We start from the raw sequence: 15,732 nt of genomic DNA on the forward strand, positions 1-15,732 counted from the left end.
TATGTGTATGAAGCTGAATCTAGCAGTGGGGACAGTGAATGTGTCAATAGGCGGGTAATTTCATAGTGCTTAAGAGTCAGTAAAACAAGAAAACATGGTAGAGAAACCGAGGTGGAGAGGAGCTTATACTGGTGGTCAGGGTAGACCTCTTTGAGCAGATGCCATTCAAGCTGAGGTCTGAATGACAAACAGCAGCCCTGCGAAGATCCAGAAGAACTGCTTGCCAGGCAAAGAGAACAGCTAGTGCAAAGGCCCTCAGGTAGGCAGTTAAGTGTGGCACACGTGGGAACAGAATGATCCAGGCCACTGGAACACAGTGAGTACTGAGCACGCAGGTCCTTAAGTCTCCACCTCTAGATGAAGCCCTTGAGGGTAGAGATGGAATTTACTGGGTCCACAGCATAGAGCAGCCCTGGAGCTCTGAACAGTCATGTTAAAATTCTGTTGTGCTACTAATGAAAGTGAATCTGCCGGCCCTTCTGCCGCCCCATTCACATCTTGGAGCACTCCAACTGGGCTGCCCAGCCAGGCAGGGGCTCACTCCATGAACCAACAACCTCCAGGGCAGAGCTGTTGGCAGAAGGAAGCCAAAGAGGTGCCCAGAGAGAGGGAGTGACTTGTCCAAGGTCACACAGTCAGCAAGTAGCAGAAATGGGGCTCGAATCCAGCTTCCTCTGTTCCTCTGCCTCCCTGGCCACAGGTCTTCTGTCCTTTGCATCCCACGTGCCCTCTCCCTCCCTGAGGTGTGGTCATGAGTGGGAACCAACAAGAGGGCTGTCAGGTCCCTCCTCCTCTCCTGTTACAAATCCAAACACAGAGCAAGGATCCCACAAGCTCCCTCCTTCCACAGCCCTGTACGCCCCGGCCGTGGGTACGGATGGGTCTGCTGGAACTGAAAGCCTGCGTAATGAAGACGGGCCCCTCACAGCGGGACCGAACGCCCTGGGCTCCAGTCCAGTGCCGTCATTCCAGCCCTGCAGCCACAACTTCTCCAGGGCAGCCAAGCCAAAACAATTCCCAAGCCTGCACATAGTGGGCCTGCCAAGCCAGCACATAGTAGGCCAGCACATAACGGGCCTGCAGCACATATTATCTGCCAGCACTTCAGGGTCTGATATGGGCCGTTAGTAGCAACCCTGGTCCCCTGGGAAGAATGACGTGGGAATCTCCTGACCCAATCATCTTCCATGCTCCAACAAAATTTCACTGGAAACGTTTTTATTGAAAAAAAAAAAAATTGTACAAATAAGTTCTTGGTTTAACAGCAACAAGGGCTCACTTTCCTCCCCCCCATCTTTGAAAATCTATAAAAGGAAAAAAAAAGTTCATCCCCATGATGCCTGACCAGAGTCTGCCCAAGAGAACCCCTTATGAGCGCCTCCCGGACCCCCTCTCGGGGCCAGGGCCATGGCTGGGGGGTGCCTGTCCCAGGGCTTGCAGCACCGAGTTTTGTAGTTGAGGGAAGTTGGGAGAAGACTGGGCTAGAGCTGGGGAGGGGGCTGAGGTGCGGGCAGTGTCAGGAAGCGAGCGCTCCCCTTCCACGAGGGCTGGGCTGGACCCCCAGCTTGATGTGGTCTCACAGATGGGAAAGCACTTGGCTATAAATACGAACACTGACTGAGGCAGGCTTGATCCCAGGTCTCCGAGGGCAGGGCACGAGGACCACCGCCCAGGCCCCACAGGAGGGGGCGCTCTGGGCTCGGCATCCGGTACCTGGGGCCCCATGTGCAAGCGGAGTGAATTCCAGCTGGGAAGGTCTGCTCAGACACGGGGAGCCTGCTCTGTTGCCCCACCCCCACCCCGTGGAACATCCAAGGTCGGAACCTCAGTTCCTCCCACCCCCATAGCACCCATGTGTCTCAGGAGCCTTCAGCTGCCTCCTGCCAGCCCGTGCCCACCCTGGGGCCCTACAACTCGTCTCGCATCTTGTCACCCTTGGGTCGGACCAGGCGCCCGATGAACAGCAGGGAGCCGCTCTGGGTGTCTCGAACCAGGAAGATGAAGGGGTGGTCAGCATAGAAGAGCTTGGGGCTGCGCAGCTCCTCGCGCCCGTAGATGTCCTGGTCGAAGGGGTTGCCCTCTGTGTCCCACTCGAAGGCGGTGGCGTGGAACACACTGGCCAGGTAGAGGTCCTTCTTGCCCGACATGCGCGACAGGTCTGCCTTGTTCTTGTCAATGGCCTCAGTCAGACCCAGCCCAGCCAGGTGTTTCTGTGGGACCAGGTAGGCATCACGTGAGGTCATGGTGCGCAAAGCTCCCAGACTCTCCCCGTCCACCCACACTGCCCGGCATCTCCTACCCAACCTGTTCCTCAGAGCCGCTCCCTGCCACCCTCTGTGTGCCACACATGGTGCGGGCACTTCAACCACTGCTTTCTCAATCCCAAGGACACCCTGCAAGAGCTTCTAGCCTCCACTTCACAGATGCAGAAACTGAGACTCGGAGAAAAGGCAGAATTTATCCCTGGCTCCGCCAAGCAATCTTGACCAGTGCCTGTCAAGGTGTGGGTCATGGACAGCCAGCACCAGCACCGCTGGCAGCGTATATGGCCACAGTGTGGCTTGATGAATGGTGCTAGGTCCACACCCGGGATCCAAACCTCTGAACCCTGGGGCCGCCAAAGCGGAGTGCACAAACTTAACCGCTGTGCCCCCGGGCCAGCCCCTGGGAACCTTTTTAAACAACCTCTCCAGGTAATTCTTGGCACACTCGAGTTTGAGAAAGACTAATCTAAGGAAAGCTATTGGGCTTAAAACCTTTCCAGGGTGATATGATGTCTGGGATTTGCTTCAAAGTAATCTCATGGGGGAGGAATGGGTGTGTCTAGATGAATCCTTATTGGTTGGGAGTTATTAACAGTTAAAGCTGGATGACGGATACATGAGGGTTCGTTACATTAATCTATCTTTATTATAGTTTTATACGTTTCCACAGTAAAAAGTTAAAACACCCCCCTCCGCCCCCCCCCGCCCACACACACCCCCCTCCTGTCAGCATGCCCCGCCCTGCTCTCCAGGGCACAGCCTCATTGAACAAGCTGCACCGCGAGGGCTGCCCTCTCTCCCTGTGGGGCTCCTTAGACACCACATCTTCCAGGAAGCCCTCTCTATCCCACAAGACTGGAGCCATGCCTCCCTGGGCCTCCACACCCCTGGCCTCTGTCTGTCAGTGTCTGGTCCTGTCTGTCTCTCCCCCCGGCCTCAGAGCTCCCGCAGGGCAGGGCCCACTGCCAGGGCTCTCCCCGGCGCTGAGGGTGGAAGAGGCAGCAGCAAAGGGCGGTTGGCTGAGTGAACAGCAGCCGCCAGGGCTGTGCCTCCTGTAGGACAGTCCACTTCCCCAGGAGGGCCAAACAGGCACTAGACCTGGGGTCCTGAGACAGGCATTCTAGTCTACGCCAGTCCCGATGACCTTGCACAAGGTCAAATTTCCCAGCTCAATCTACCCCATGGACTGGGGGGTCATGTGTCCCCCGAGGGCTCCAGGGAGACACGGGAGAAAGAAGGGTAGAAAGGGATCAGATAATGGTCACTGCAGAAGAAGGGGCTGGGGAAGAGTTGGGACAGGCCTGGGAGGGAGACGGTGACGGCCGTGCTCAGGAAACCTCACTTCTACCTACGGTACAGACCATACCAGCTCCACGAGCCCCAGGCTAGGAGCCTAAGCCCCATTTCATCTCAAGATTTCTCTCTCCACGCTCTCAGCCGCAAGTCTGAACCAATTCTGGGGGTGAGACGCCTGCCAAGGAACCACTGCTGGCAGCCAACACGAGAATGAGATGAAAGTTCTCCCTTTGGAGTAGGTCAAAAATCTCTCCCTGTTGCTTACAGAAAGGCCGCCTGAGCCTTCACCTGGAGGACTCATGGCGAGTTCACCACTGACTAGCCAGGTGACCTCAGCCAGGCACTGCTTCTCTCCGAGCCGCTGCCCAGCACCCAGGGTGGTCATGAGGGGGACATGCTGTTGAGTGGGTACGTTAAGTTTCCACTCATCCCAAGGGACCCATAGCTGAAAGCCACTGTTAGTGTCACTATCGCATGGGGGATGAGCCTCCAGCTGGAACAATCTGTAACTGGGGCACTTCAGACTCTCAGAGGCATGGGATTGAGGGCATGGCTTGGGGCCAGACATCTGAGTTCCTGGCTGTGTGACTTTAGATAAGATATTTAACCTTTCTGAGCCTCAGCCTCCTCATCTGCAAGATAAGGCTGATAGTCTGACCTAATAAAGTTGTTTCGAGGATTAAAAGTTTAATACCCACAAAGCACTTAGAAGAGGGCCTGACATACAGCAAGCACTCAATGATATTTAGCTACCAATGTTATCACCATCTTCCCAAGGGGCATGGCCCATGCCTCCTCCCTCCCCAGCTTTCCCCACAGCAGAGCCCAGTACCGCTAGGACACCCAGGGGGCTCAGGACGGACCTGCTGAGCTGGTGAATGGCTGCCCCGGGCACCCCTCCTCCTCCAAGCCCTGCAGGTCCCCGGGTTGGGCCGGCCCTCACCTGCAGGTCGTGCGTCACCTCCACCACCCCCTTGGGCAGGGAGATGGCGACAGCCTTCTTCTGCATCTTCCCCATCCAGGTCTTCAGCTGCTCTTTAGTCAGCAGCTTTTCAAGGCGCTCGAGGGGCTCCACGTGGTGAGGCATGAGGATGATGAGGCTGGAGAGCTTGTGCGCCAGGGGCATCTCCACAATTTGCAGCTTCTCCTTCTCGTCGTCATAGTAGTTGTAGAGGCCTGGGAGAGTGCAGAGAAGGTCCTGGGCATGTGGTGGGGCGCAGCCGGGCCAGCCCCAAGCACCCTCGGAGCCCCACCTGGGCCCCCCGCTCTGCGAGGCACCTACCTGTCCGGTGCATCATTGTGACACCCACGGTGTAGGAACGGGTCACCATGAAGCCTCGGTTGTCCACCATCTTGTGGTGGAATTTCTCGTCCCAGTGTGCTGCAGTGGGAGGTAGGACACAGGTCAGAGAGACACGCCCCCACCTAGAAACACAACACAGCCCCTAACCCCCAAATGCATTTGGGGGATCAACCCTGATCTATCCTGCCACAGGCTTCTGTCCCAGTCTTTGGGGCTCTGCTGTAGCCCACCTGCTCCCCGAGCACCCACCCAACGGAGTACATGTTGCCTGCTTTGGGGGCGGGAGTCTTGGCCCCAGGACATGCTGTCTGAAGACAGGCTTTCCCCAGTCAGAGCCTGCGCTTCCCACAGGATAGGGAATCCCCTCAGGAGGACCCTCAGCCACCTGCACGCCCACCCTCTGCCCCGGCACCAGTCAAGCATTTGGGGAACACGTGCTGAGCTGGACTTCTCACCCCACCTGCTAACTGAGGAGTCCATGCCCTGCGCAGGGAGTGCCCCAAGACCACCCTTAATTTTTTTTTTTAAAAGATTTTATTTTTTCCTTTTTTTTCTCCCCAAAGCCCCCCAGTACATAGTTGTATATTCTTCCTTGTGGGTTCTTCTAGTTGTGGCATGTGGGACACTGCCTCAGTGTGGTTTGATGAGCAGCGCCATGTCCGCACCCAGGATTCGAACCAACGAAACACTGGGCTGCCTGCAGCGGAGCGCTCGAACTTAACCACTCGGCCACGGGGCCAGCCCCTCTTTTTTTTTTTTCTAAAGATTTTATTTTTTTTCCCTTTTCCTCCCCAAAGCCCCCCAGTACATAGTTGCATATTCTTCATTGTGAGTCCTTCTAGTTGTGGCATGTGGGACGCTGCCTCAGCGTGGTTTGATGAGCAGTGCCATGTCCGCGCCCAGGATTCGAACCAACGAAACACAGGGCCGCCTGCAGCAGCGCACTCGAACTTAACCACTCGGCCACGGGGCCAGCCCCGACCACCCTTAATTCCTGTCTGCAAGTCCTGTCTCCGTGGCCAGAAAAATGACCCCAAAAACCATGCCTGGGTGACAGTGGCCTGAACCCTGCCCTAAGTCACAATCAGACCTGTGTTCAAATCCAGACTCAGCTGTTGACTGGCTGCAAGAGCTTTCACCCCTCCCAGGTAAGGGATGAGGGGGTTACCTCATCCTTACACACCAGGAAAGGCCCAGTGCTGTCGGTACAGTGGGCCCTCCATATGCACAGATCGGGAACCCATGGATACAGAGGGCCGACTAAGGGACTTGAGCATCCTCGGATTTTGGTATCCGCGGGGGTCCTGGAACCAATGCCCCGTGGATACCAAAGGATGACTATACTCAAAAATACTCAGTCACCCCAAATCCCATCTTCAAATCAACACAGATGCGCCTGGGCCTGAGTCGCGCTCTGCCATCTCCTAGCTGAGCCTGTTTCTGCACCTGTGAGATGGGGGTAACCCTACCAGCGCCCAGGTTGCTTTAGGATCAGGCATGATCACAGGTGTGGGACCTTTCTGCTGCTTGCTACTGAGCAGCAGAACTGATGATCGAATTTTAGGGATTCAAAAACAAGCAACAGAACTTCCACGTGATGAAACACAGCAGGAGCACATCCCCCAGAGTCCCTCTGCTGGGCCTGAATCTCCATCCCGTTCTTGCAGACACACCCTACACCTTCTGAATGGAGTTTCTTGTATGTAGAGAGGGTTTATACCAGTGCCTGCCTCCCCGGGTTGCTGAGGAGTGAACGGGCAGCAGCGCGCGGTGCTTGGCACAGGGGTACTGATCTAATCGCCAGGCTGGGGAGGGGGAGGCGCGCGCCCCGGGGACTCACGCTTGAAGAACATGGCGTTGACCAGCAGCGCGCCGTCCGTGCGCTCCACGTCCTTGGTGACCTCGGGCAGCTTGCCGTCGGTGGTCTGCGCGGCCCACTCGTTGATGGACTGCAGCGCGCTGCGCTTGTCGCGGAAGTTGATCTTGGAGTGCTCGCAGTTGTAGTGCTGCTTGCTGCTGCGCACGAAGTCGTCGGCGAAGCTCACCGAGCTGGGCCCGTAGAGGCGGCTGCCCAGCTTCCAGGTCACGTTGCGCGCCGTGCTGTTGCTCAGCGAGCGCAGCAGCTCACCCAGGCCCGCGTGCACCTCCTCGTCGCGCAGCTGCTCGGCGCTCAGCACCGCCTTCGCCTGCGACGCCGTGGCCGCCTTGCCGCCCAGCGACACGAGCCCCAGCGACGAGGCCACCACCACGGGCGACAGCAGGATGTTCTCCACCGCCTGGTCTTTGGCCATGGCCTGGTACAGGCTGAAGGCCAGGCCGGCGCTGCGCTCAGCCAGGGTGGCCGCCTTGGGGCTCAGCTTCTCGGCCGTGCCAGGGGCTGCTGCGGCCGCGGGTTTCTTCACCTCGGCGGCCAGGGCCGCGGCCAGGAGGCAGAAGGTGCTGATGAGCAGGAGGGAGTGCATGGCTGGGAGGCGGGTTGTGTGCACCACGGAGGACCTGTGCGGGCTGCAGAGAGAGGGCACCCTCAGGCTCCAGGCGTTCGTCCCCAACAACCAACCCCAGCATTCTGGCTGCCACCAAGTCCCCTGGAGATGGGAGCGAGGGAGCCCAGAAAACTCAAGGTTGCCCAGACAAGGGGTCTCAGAGGCCTCCCTATCCAAAGCAGGTTCCTGGCAATTCACCACCTCCACCCCAATTTCTTGCACTGAACTTACAACACTTAGACTTGGGTGTTTACTAAGTATTATTTCCATCCCTAATTGGTCTGGGACCTCCAGGAGGACAGGAAACCTAGCCAGTCTGGTTTCCCTCTGCATCGCCAGTGCCTAGCACAAGAGGCCCCAGCTGTTCCTGAATGAGCAGGACGCAGGCCACTGGCCAGACCTGGGGTCGTCAGTTTGTACAAAGGTTAGCTCCGATCTCGTACAACCCTGGGGCCCTTTTCCAGTGGAAAAAGGTGGCAGCCGGGCTGAGGGTCTGCAAAGGATGTCTCATGGGGCAGAGGTGCAGGCCTGCTTTTCATTCCACCCTGGGACGTTAATGAGTCACTGGTTGGTTCACTCATTAAATGGGGGAGCCCACATGCCCAGTCTGCTGCCCCAAGGGTGACCTTGAGAGAGAGAGAGAGTGTGTGTGTGTGTTTGTGTGTCCACCCCTCTCTGAGCCTCAGTCTCCCGCCCCAAGCTGCGAGGGTCTAGGTGTCCATGCCTGAGGCCTCTATCCTGGCAGGGACTTGCCTGCCTATCTGCCCACAGCCCCTGGAGCCGATGGGAAATCCCCAGGACAAAAGCTGGAGGCTGGGGGCTTCCTGAAAGGAAGGATACTGCGGGAGGGGCTAAGTCACAGCTCAGTGGAGCGGTGACATCCCTCCCCTTCACCAGAGGCTGGCCAGATGTGTGTTCAGCCTCCCAGGAAGCTGGCGCCACCTCAGATTCCATTCTGCCCTCCCACCTGACAGCCACTGCCACACAGGCCATGTGCTCTGTGGCCACAGCGTTGCCCTCAGGCCCCCTCCCCCAACCACAGCGGTAGCAGTGGCCCCTAGGGCAGGCCTCACTCCCCTCGCTGGGGCCTGCAGTCAGGACAGTCTCTCCACATGGGATGTGTCCCCCGTTCCCCTCCTTCAGGGCATCTCGCCTCCACTGCATGCAGCAGGATGGAAGAGGAGATGACAGAGTCATGGGAAGGGCTGGAAAGAACCCTGGCGGAGGCTGAGATCCCACTGCTCGGGCAGACCCCATCCCATGGTCCTCCTCAAGGAAGACCAGAAATTCAGAATCCCGGTGGAAGACCCTCAGGATTCGGGCCTGCCTGCGGGAGCACTGGGTTTCGGGGAAGACTCGATGGCTGCAACCATCCTGTGAACCAGGCAGGGCCCCCTCCCTGGGCTGCCACCTCCTTGAAGGTGCGGTGCTAAGGAGCAGCAAAGAGGACTTGGGAAGAGGGGAGGGAAGGCCACTGAGATTCACAACTGCCTGGGGGAAGGTACGAGAGAGACCTGGACCCTGGAGTGCAGACTGTGGAGCTAAGAGAGAGGCGACCCCAAAGTACAGACGGGAGGGGCAGCTCAGGGCCCAGGCCACCTCCTCCCAGGCCTAGCGCCTTCCCCACCAGACCTGGAGCTCAAAGGCACAGTGAGCATATTATGATCGTACAAACAAGGGCACTTAAAAGAGTAAAATGGGGCACTACTAATTATTATGCCAGGACAACAGGCATATGGTCACCCTATTCAGAGGCCACCTCTAGTCCAGACAGCTGATGCAAGAGCTCAGACCACTGTAGAGGCCACCAGCATCCCTTGGGGAGAGGCAAGGAGCCCGGCTCACAGCCCTGCCACGTGGCAGACACCATCTTGACAGCCCCCACCGGCAGCCAACCGGAACCTCAAAGGGCTGGGAGGGGCTTTTCAAGAAAGCTCCAAATGACTAGTTTGGGATTCCTCAGGCAGCCACGCAGCTGCGCTCCTGCTTCTGCTCCGGGTGGGGTGACGTGGCAGGCTGGAAGCGGAATTATCTCCACCGGCCGGCAGAGGGGGGTTCCAGCCTGAGAAGCAGGAAGGCCTGGGTTCTGGTCCCCAAGGGGGCCATGGAGCCTCCCGGGCCTTAGCTTCAGGGCCGCACATGGGTGTCCGCAGGGAGATGCATGGCTGTGGAGAAGGGCTACCTGGTAACCCAGCAGCTGGAGCGGACGGAGGCAAGTCCCTGCAAGCAGGCTGGACTCCTGCGGCTGAGCCCACGTTGCCACAAAGAAATCCCAGCCCTCAGGGCAAGGCTAGATGATTTACGGTCCCACAAAGAAAAATACGCAATCAGAGAGCTGAGGGTTGTGCCCACAGCTAGCCAGACTGCATTGAGACCGAATTCTAGGTTTAAGTAGAAGGGAAGGGAAGCAGATGCTAGGGGGACCACCAGAGAGGGTCTCAAACACTTGAGGGGGTCTAAAATACCTTGAAACTGCCTCAGGGGGAGGTCAATGCCTGCCTTTTTCATTCTGAAAGAAAACAGAAGAGTGAGGAGAATGGAGAGGGCAGAGCTGGGGTGGTGGTGAGGAAGGGCCTGGAAGGCCCAGCCCCAAAACGGGACCCCATCTCCACTTCCCCTTGCACAAAGGAAGGCAAAACCAGTCCCAGATCTACAGGGACCTTGGAGGTCATCCATCTCATTGTACTGTGTGAGAAACTGAGGCCAGAGACCCACCCCAAATCCCACGGGGATCAGTGGAGGGTCAGGCCTCCTAGCACAGGGCTCCCAGAAGCACCCAGAGAGCCCCTCCTGAGGCTGGATGTGGTGTCCTGTTACACAGCCAGTAAAAAACATTTCTGCTAGGACTGCCGGTGACCAGAGACAAAAGGAGGGGACCCGGAGGCCTCTGGAAGGGGGGATGGGCAGATGAACCATCTGAGCACAGGAGGGTGTGGTCCCAGCCAGACTTCCAGGGAATCAAAGCCCCCTAATTTTCCTCGGTCTCCATCCGGGCCCTGCAGCCCAGAGGGACCAGCCGGAAACCGGGAAGAGGCGGGGCCGGGCCTCCTGGTCATGCTGGAAGCCGCTCCATTCTTCCTCCTCCACTCCAGCCCCTCAGGAATGTCCCTACGCTGGGGGCAGGGACCCGCGGCCTCTGGAAGTAGCCTTAACCCTGCAGTTACTCCAGGAACCAGGTGGCAGTGGATAGAATTAGCCCGGGTGACTCAAAGCCTTCTCGTCAGTTCCCCTCCCCACTTCGGTGGGCGGATGCAGCCCTGCTGAGTCCTCACCCCCTTTTTGGAGGGCGGTGGGGGAGACGGGTGCTGGTCAAGTCCCTGCTCTAGCTGCCATCACCTGCACACGCAGGCTACTGATCAGAAGTGGAGACACTGTTGGCGACTCCTCCCAAGCCATGGGGACCCCAAAAGCCAAGACCTCCCCACCCCCGCCAGGAAAAGCCAAGACTGTTTCACCTCCTTTCCCACCACCCTACCTTCAGGAGGCTCAGATGCCCCCCAACAAGCCTGTGAGAAGGCTGGTCCACCACTCCCGCCTGGCCCCTGGGCCTCAACCCCAGAACTGGAGGCACCCCGAACTGCAGAGCAGGCCTGGCCCCCGGATCCGTGCGGGGAGGCGCCCCAGACTGTATCCCCTCCCTCCTTGTTCCCGCCAAGGGTCGAGTCTCAGCATCCCGGCCCCCAGCCCACCGTCTCCTCTGCCATCACCACCCTTGTCCCAGACTTCTGGGGAACCATGCACTTCTTCCAGATCCTCCGAGTGCCTGACTCCCCATCCCCGGTTCCGACCTCCGCCCCGGCCCTCACCACCTAGCCCCGGGGTCTCGATCCCCAACGCTCCAGCGGCCCCCAGCCCCTCCCTCGGGCAGCCCCTCACCTGGGCCGGCCGGGAGTCTCGCTCTCGAGCCGCGGGCGGTTTCCACTCTCCGCCGCTCCCCCGCTTCCCAGATCTATATATGGCGTCCCCTCCTCCCGCCCGTCCCGAGAAACTTCTGGAAAGTTGGAAAAGCTTCCGGAGGGCGCCCCGGCTCCACCAAAAAAAGCCAAAGACCTCCCCCAAACCGCCCCGGCTCCCGCCCCCTCCCTCTGCGGACTCTCCTGGCCCCTGGGTCCTACTGCCCCCCTCGTCGGACGGAGCGGGGGAGCGGGGACCCCCGCCGGGAGGCCGCCCGGGACCGCACGACCTGCGGAGCGCACGGGCGTCCTCGACTCAGCGCAGACTCCGGGCCCTTGTGGTCCTGGAGGGCGGGGCGGGGGAAGTGCCGACCACTGGGCTGGAGGGGACGTGGGGCTCCAGGGTCCAGCTTCCCGAGAGGAGCCCCCTCCCGGCCCCACGCTCTGCGCACAAGCCACATTCCTTCCAGCATCCCTTTCCTTGCAGAGGCTCTGCCTCAGTGGGTCCTCTCCCCCCGGCTGGAAACTTAACTGGGTTCCCCTGCACGCCCCCTCCTCAGTCAGTTTCCCTCTCCTTTGTCTCAGGCAAGGGGTCAGGGGTTGGGAGGCAGCTCCCTTGTCCATCTGCAGTTTATCTCGAGCACCTTGGCGCAAGTTCGACCTCGGTGACGGGCCCTGAGGTGGAGAGGGATGGACCAGACTCAGTACCGGACCCTCCCCGAGGAAAGTCTTGGAGTGATAGAGGCAGAGACACTTCCAGAACATCAGGTGGTCTGGCTGGGCCCGGAGGGGTGCACAGGAGGGAGAACCCTGGCTGTCCACCCAGTAATATGCTGTGTGACCCTAAGCCAGGTACTTTCCTTTTCTGGGCATCTTTTCCTTTGGCTGTGAATTGTGATGTGAAGTCATTCCTTGCTTCCCTTCCCTCTCTGTCTCTGTCTGTCTCTCTCTCTCCTTGGTCCCCCTGCCCCCTCCCTGTCTGGTCCCCTCCCACGGACTCCAGGTCTCACTATCAACTCCTCTCAGCTCGCCCTCCCACAGCTGATAGCCTCTTGAGCTCTGAGCCCAGTGGGGGTATTCTTTTCTGTTCCAGGTGCTGAGGTCACAGCTGAGAACAGGACAAAGTCCTCGCCTTCAGGGATGTACATTCTGAGGGGCGTGTGTTCTCGTTAGCAGAAAACTCAGGAAGACAGATTATTCAGGACCCGCCTGCCCTCCCCCGGATTTTCTTTAATAGTGAAATGACAAATAACGGATGGGCACAGTATGGAGAGGAAGGGACAGAGTCAAGAGACACTTCATTCACTCATTCATTCAGTCAGTCAACAGACCGTGCTGAGTATCTTCTTTCTTCCAGGTGCATCTCTGGGTCTTGGGGAGCAAATGAATCCCAGCAGCCAGCGGGTGAATCAGCTGGGTCCCCGGCAGCAGGGGCGGGGGGTGGGCCCCTTCTGCCCCGCAGCCTGGTGGTGGTGACCGACTTCTCAGTCTGGGTTAGGCTGTGCTGCTGCGAGTCAGACTACAAGGGCTGTGGGAAATCTTAGGCGCCAAGAGCTTCAGACTCTCCAAATCAGAGATTCTTTGACGCCTAAGGTGATCATCATAGAATATGGTACCTTACTCGAAGCCCAATGGAGTCTTTGAATCCACCTAAGGAATCTTAGAATGTTAAATGTCAGAGTCAAAGAATCTTATAATAAAAGTATTAATGACCCAGGGCTGCAAGGCCTCTCAGAGGTCATGGATTCCTGTCTGCAGCCCCAAGCAGAAGACCTCTCCGCAGTGCCCAGAAAGGTGAGCACCCGGGCTCTGCCAAGAACAGGGAGGCAGCCCCTCCCTCTGAGGCAGCCTCGCATTCTTTCTGAGGACAGGTCTGATCACTAACAAGGTCTTTCTGCCTCAGGGGGTGTCCATCTCTGGGGAGCTGTCCTGGGCATCGGTGTCCTCCTGCCTCAACTGTGGATTGCTTTTAAGGGTAAGTCTTTACTGTCCAAGGAAACGGCCTGGGTCACAGGCCAGACCCCACCCCTACCCCCAGCTTGGCCCTCAGGTGGTAGTTGGCCAGTGAGCTAAGGGTCCATCAGAGCCGGTGGAATGAAGGAGAAGTTCATCTTAGTTTCCAGCAGGTCCAGATGTCCAAATCCCGCAGAGCTTTCCTTTCCTTCACAGTCTTCCATCTCTTAGCTCTCTGAGGCCTCACCGACACTTTAGGGGGAAGCTGAGTGCCATGATTCTCAGTGATCATCCTGAGAGGGAAGGGTAAACTGAGGCTCATGCTGTTAGCTAAACCCAGAATCCTAGAAGGTCAGAGTAGAAAGGACCACTGCCCTCCTTTACAGACAGGGAAGCTGAGGCCTGGAGCGGGGCCTGGGTCTGAAGACCTTCTGCCAGCCTCGCCAGACCACTCCTGGAGCTCAGACTGGGTCAGAAGCCTCCTGTGTGGGGCGGAGCTGCGTTATCTCTGCGTCGTCACCCTGGGTTGTCACTGGAGACTTTGGAGGGGCAGGTCCTTCCCCTTCTCACTCTGAGTCACACCCACCACAGTGCAGGCCCAGAAGAGGCAGGGGGTGAGCGTGGTCACTGAGTGATGGAGGCAGCCGCCTGAGTCCACTGGGCTCCCAGCTCAGCCTTCCTGAAGCAAGAAGGCAACGGCTCCTTTAAATCTCCGAGATCAGCAAAAAATGTTAAGAGCCTTTGCCACTTTATTCTTAGCTCTGAGCCCAGCCTGGCCCTGCTGACCAAGGCCCTTCCCCCCAACTCCCTGGCTGTACTTCCTGAAAAAAGCACTCCTGAGAGGGGAAAGAGTCTGAAATGCAGAGAAACTCCCCAGCATTTCGGGTCCCCATTCCGCCAATGCCTTTGGCTTCTTGCAGGAGCTGTTCCTGCCCCCCACCCAGCCTCCCAAGGGGGCTCAGCTGGAAATCACTAGGTCCCAAGAGGTGTGGGCAGCAGGAAAATCATGGAGTTAGGGGCCAGCCCGGTGGAGCAGCGCTTACGTGCACACGTTCTGCTTCGGTGGCCCAGGGTTCACTGGTTCAGATTCCAGGTGCGGACATGGCACCACTTGGCAAGCCATGCTGTGGTAGGCATCCCACATATAAAGCAGAGGAAGATGAGCACGGATGTGGGCTCAGGGCCAGTCTTCCTCAGCAAAAAAGGGAAGGATTGGCAGCAGATGTTAGCTCAGGGCTAATCTTCCTCAAAAAAAAAAAAAAACCAAAAAAGAAGCAAAAAAACAAAAACAAAAACAAAAGAATATCATATAGTCCAACTGCACCCATACTCTACAGAGAAGAAAACTGAGGCCCAGAGAGGGGCAGGAATTTGCCCAGGGTCACACAGCAAGTCAAAGGTGAAGCTAGGCCAGAGCCCACACCCTGGACCCCTAGCCCTCTCTCCCCTAAACCATCTTCTAACCGATGCAGCCAGGTAGCAGGCCCGGGTCTGCCCGGCATTGCAGAAACAGCTTTCTTTGGCCTCAGTGGCTAGACTCATTCAGTCCTCGCCCTGTTGACTCCTAGGACAAAAACTCACATGTTATTTAAGTGCCCACCACATTCATATTATCATATTTAATACTTTCAGGTTAAGTAAGAATGTCCCCATTATAAGCATGAGGAAAGGGAGGCTCAGGGCGGCTAGGTGGCGTGCTCAAGGGCACACACAGCAAGCTGCCATCAGAACTGGGATTTGAATTAGGTCTGTTAGTCCCTGAGAAGGGGAGTGAGGAGAGGGAAGTGACATTTAGGGGACACTCTGCTGTGGCCAGGCCCTGTGCTGGGCGCCCTGAACAGTGTCTCACTTTTAGTTACAGGCGTTAATTGGAAGGAAGTGCAGTCCTTTTCCCCTTTTTACACAGGGGGGTAAAACTGGGGCCCAGGAAGGCTCAGATAACTGGTTCGTGGCTGGCCCTCTCCCCCGCGAGCCAGGGCCACCACAGGCCGGTCTTCCTTGAGATACTGTCCAGGAGCCAAGAATGTGCTCGCAGCCTGAAGCATGAGTCAGGGAAACGCAATTTCTGCAATCTCCGATTCTCTCTCTTGGAGTGTGGAGCTTGGCCTTCTGACGGAAAGGGCTGTCCTGCCAACTGCCACGTCGTTGTCATCGTCCTCGTTGTCATTGTCCGGAGGGTGGGCCAGAGGGTGGGTGGGCTCCCGACTCCTCCCCTTCTCCTCCCAGTGCAGGCCCGCCCCACCCCACCCCCTGCAGTCCTGCTGGTGCCGAGGGAAGTCACTCAGGAACTCCAGTGCCCTCGCCCACACGCGTGTCCCAGTGCCCGGGAGACACACGACACTGCGGACACACGTGTCCACACGCCCTCGGCTACCCCTTCGTGCAAGCCACGTCCACGCATGTCTGTGTAACTCTCTAGCAACACACCACATGTGCCCCACACATGGCACGCATGCGTGATGGGTACCTGTACGCAGGCACAGCCCGGAAGTCGGGTATTCCACCCTCATCTCTTCACCCCTTACTAGCTACGAAGCCTT

General features: G+C 58.0%; 1 protein-coding gene across 2 annotated transcripts; it reads right to left on the minus strand.

The window, feature by feature from the left end:
- Positions 1-1,201: 1,201 nt before the first annotated feature.
- On the minus strand, positions 1,202-11,573 carry SERPINH1 (serpin family H member 1). 2 transcript variants are annotated; one of them, XM_070624114.1, is made up of 6 exons: positions 11,223-11,557; positions 9,812-9,855; positions 6,704-7,368; positions 4,843-4,941; positions 4,504-4,736; positions 1,202-2,210 (listed from the first exon to the last, which is right to left on the minus strand). In XM_070624114.1, exons 3-6 carry the CDS (start codon positions 7,323-7,325, stop codon positions 1,908-1,910), a joined length of 1,257 nt encoding a protein of 418 aa, XP_070480215.1. In that variant the 5' UTR covers positions 7,326-7,368; positions 9,812-9,855; positions 11,223-11,557; the 3' UTR covers positions 1,202-1,907. The 2 variants fall into 2 exon arrangements, with proteins under 2 accessions (XP_070480215.1, XP_070480214.1); XM_070624113.1 differs by lacking the exon at positions 9,812-9,855 and having other exon boundaries at positions 11,223-11,573.
- Positions 11,574-15,732: the final 4,159 nt, after the last annotated feature.

This window comes from Equus przewalskii, chromosome 6 (genome assembly GCF_037783145.1).
Source record: "Equus przewalskii isolate Varuska chromosome 6, EquPr2, whole genome shotgun sequence".
Lineage (NCBI taxonomy): Eukaryota > Metazoa > Chordata > Mammalia > Perissodactyla > Equidae > Equus > Equus przewalskii.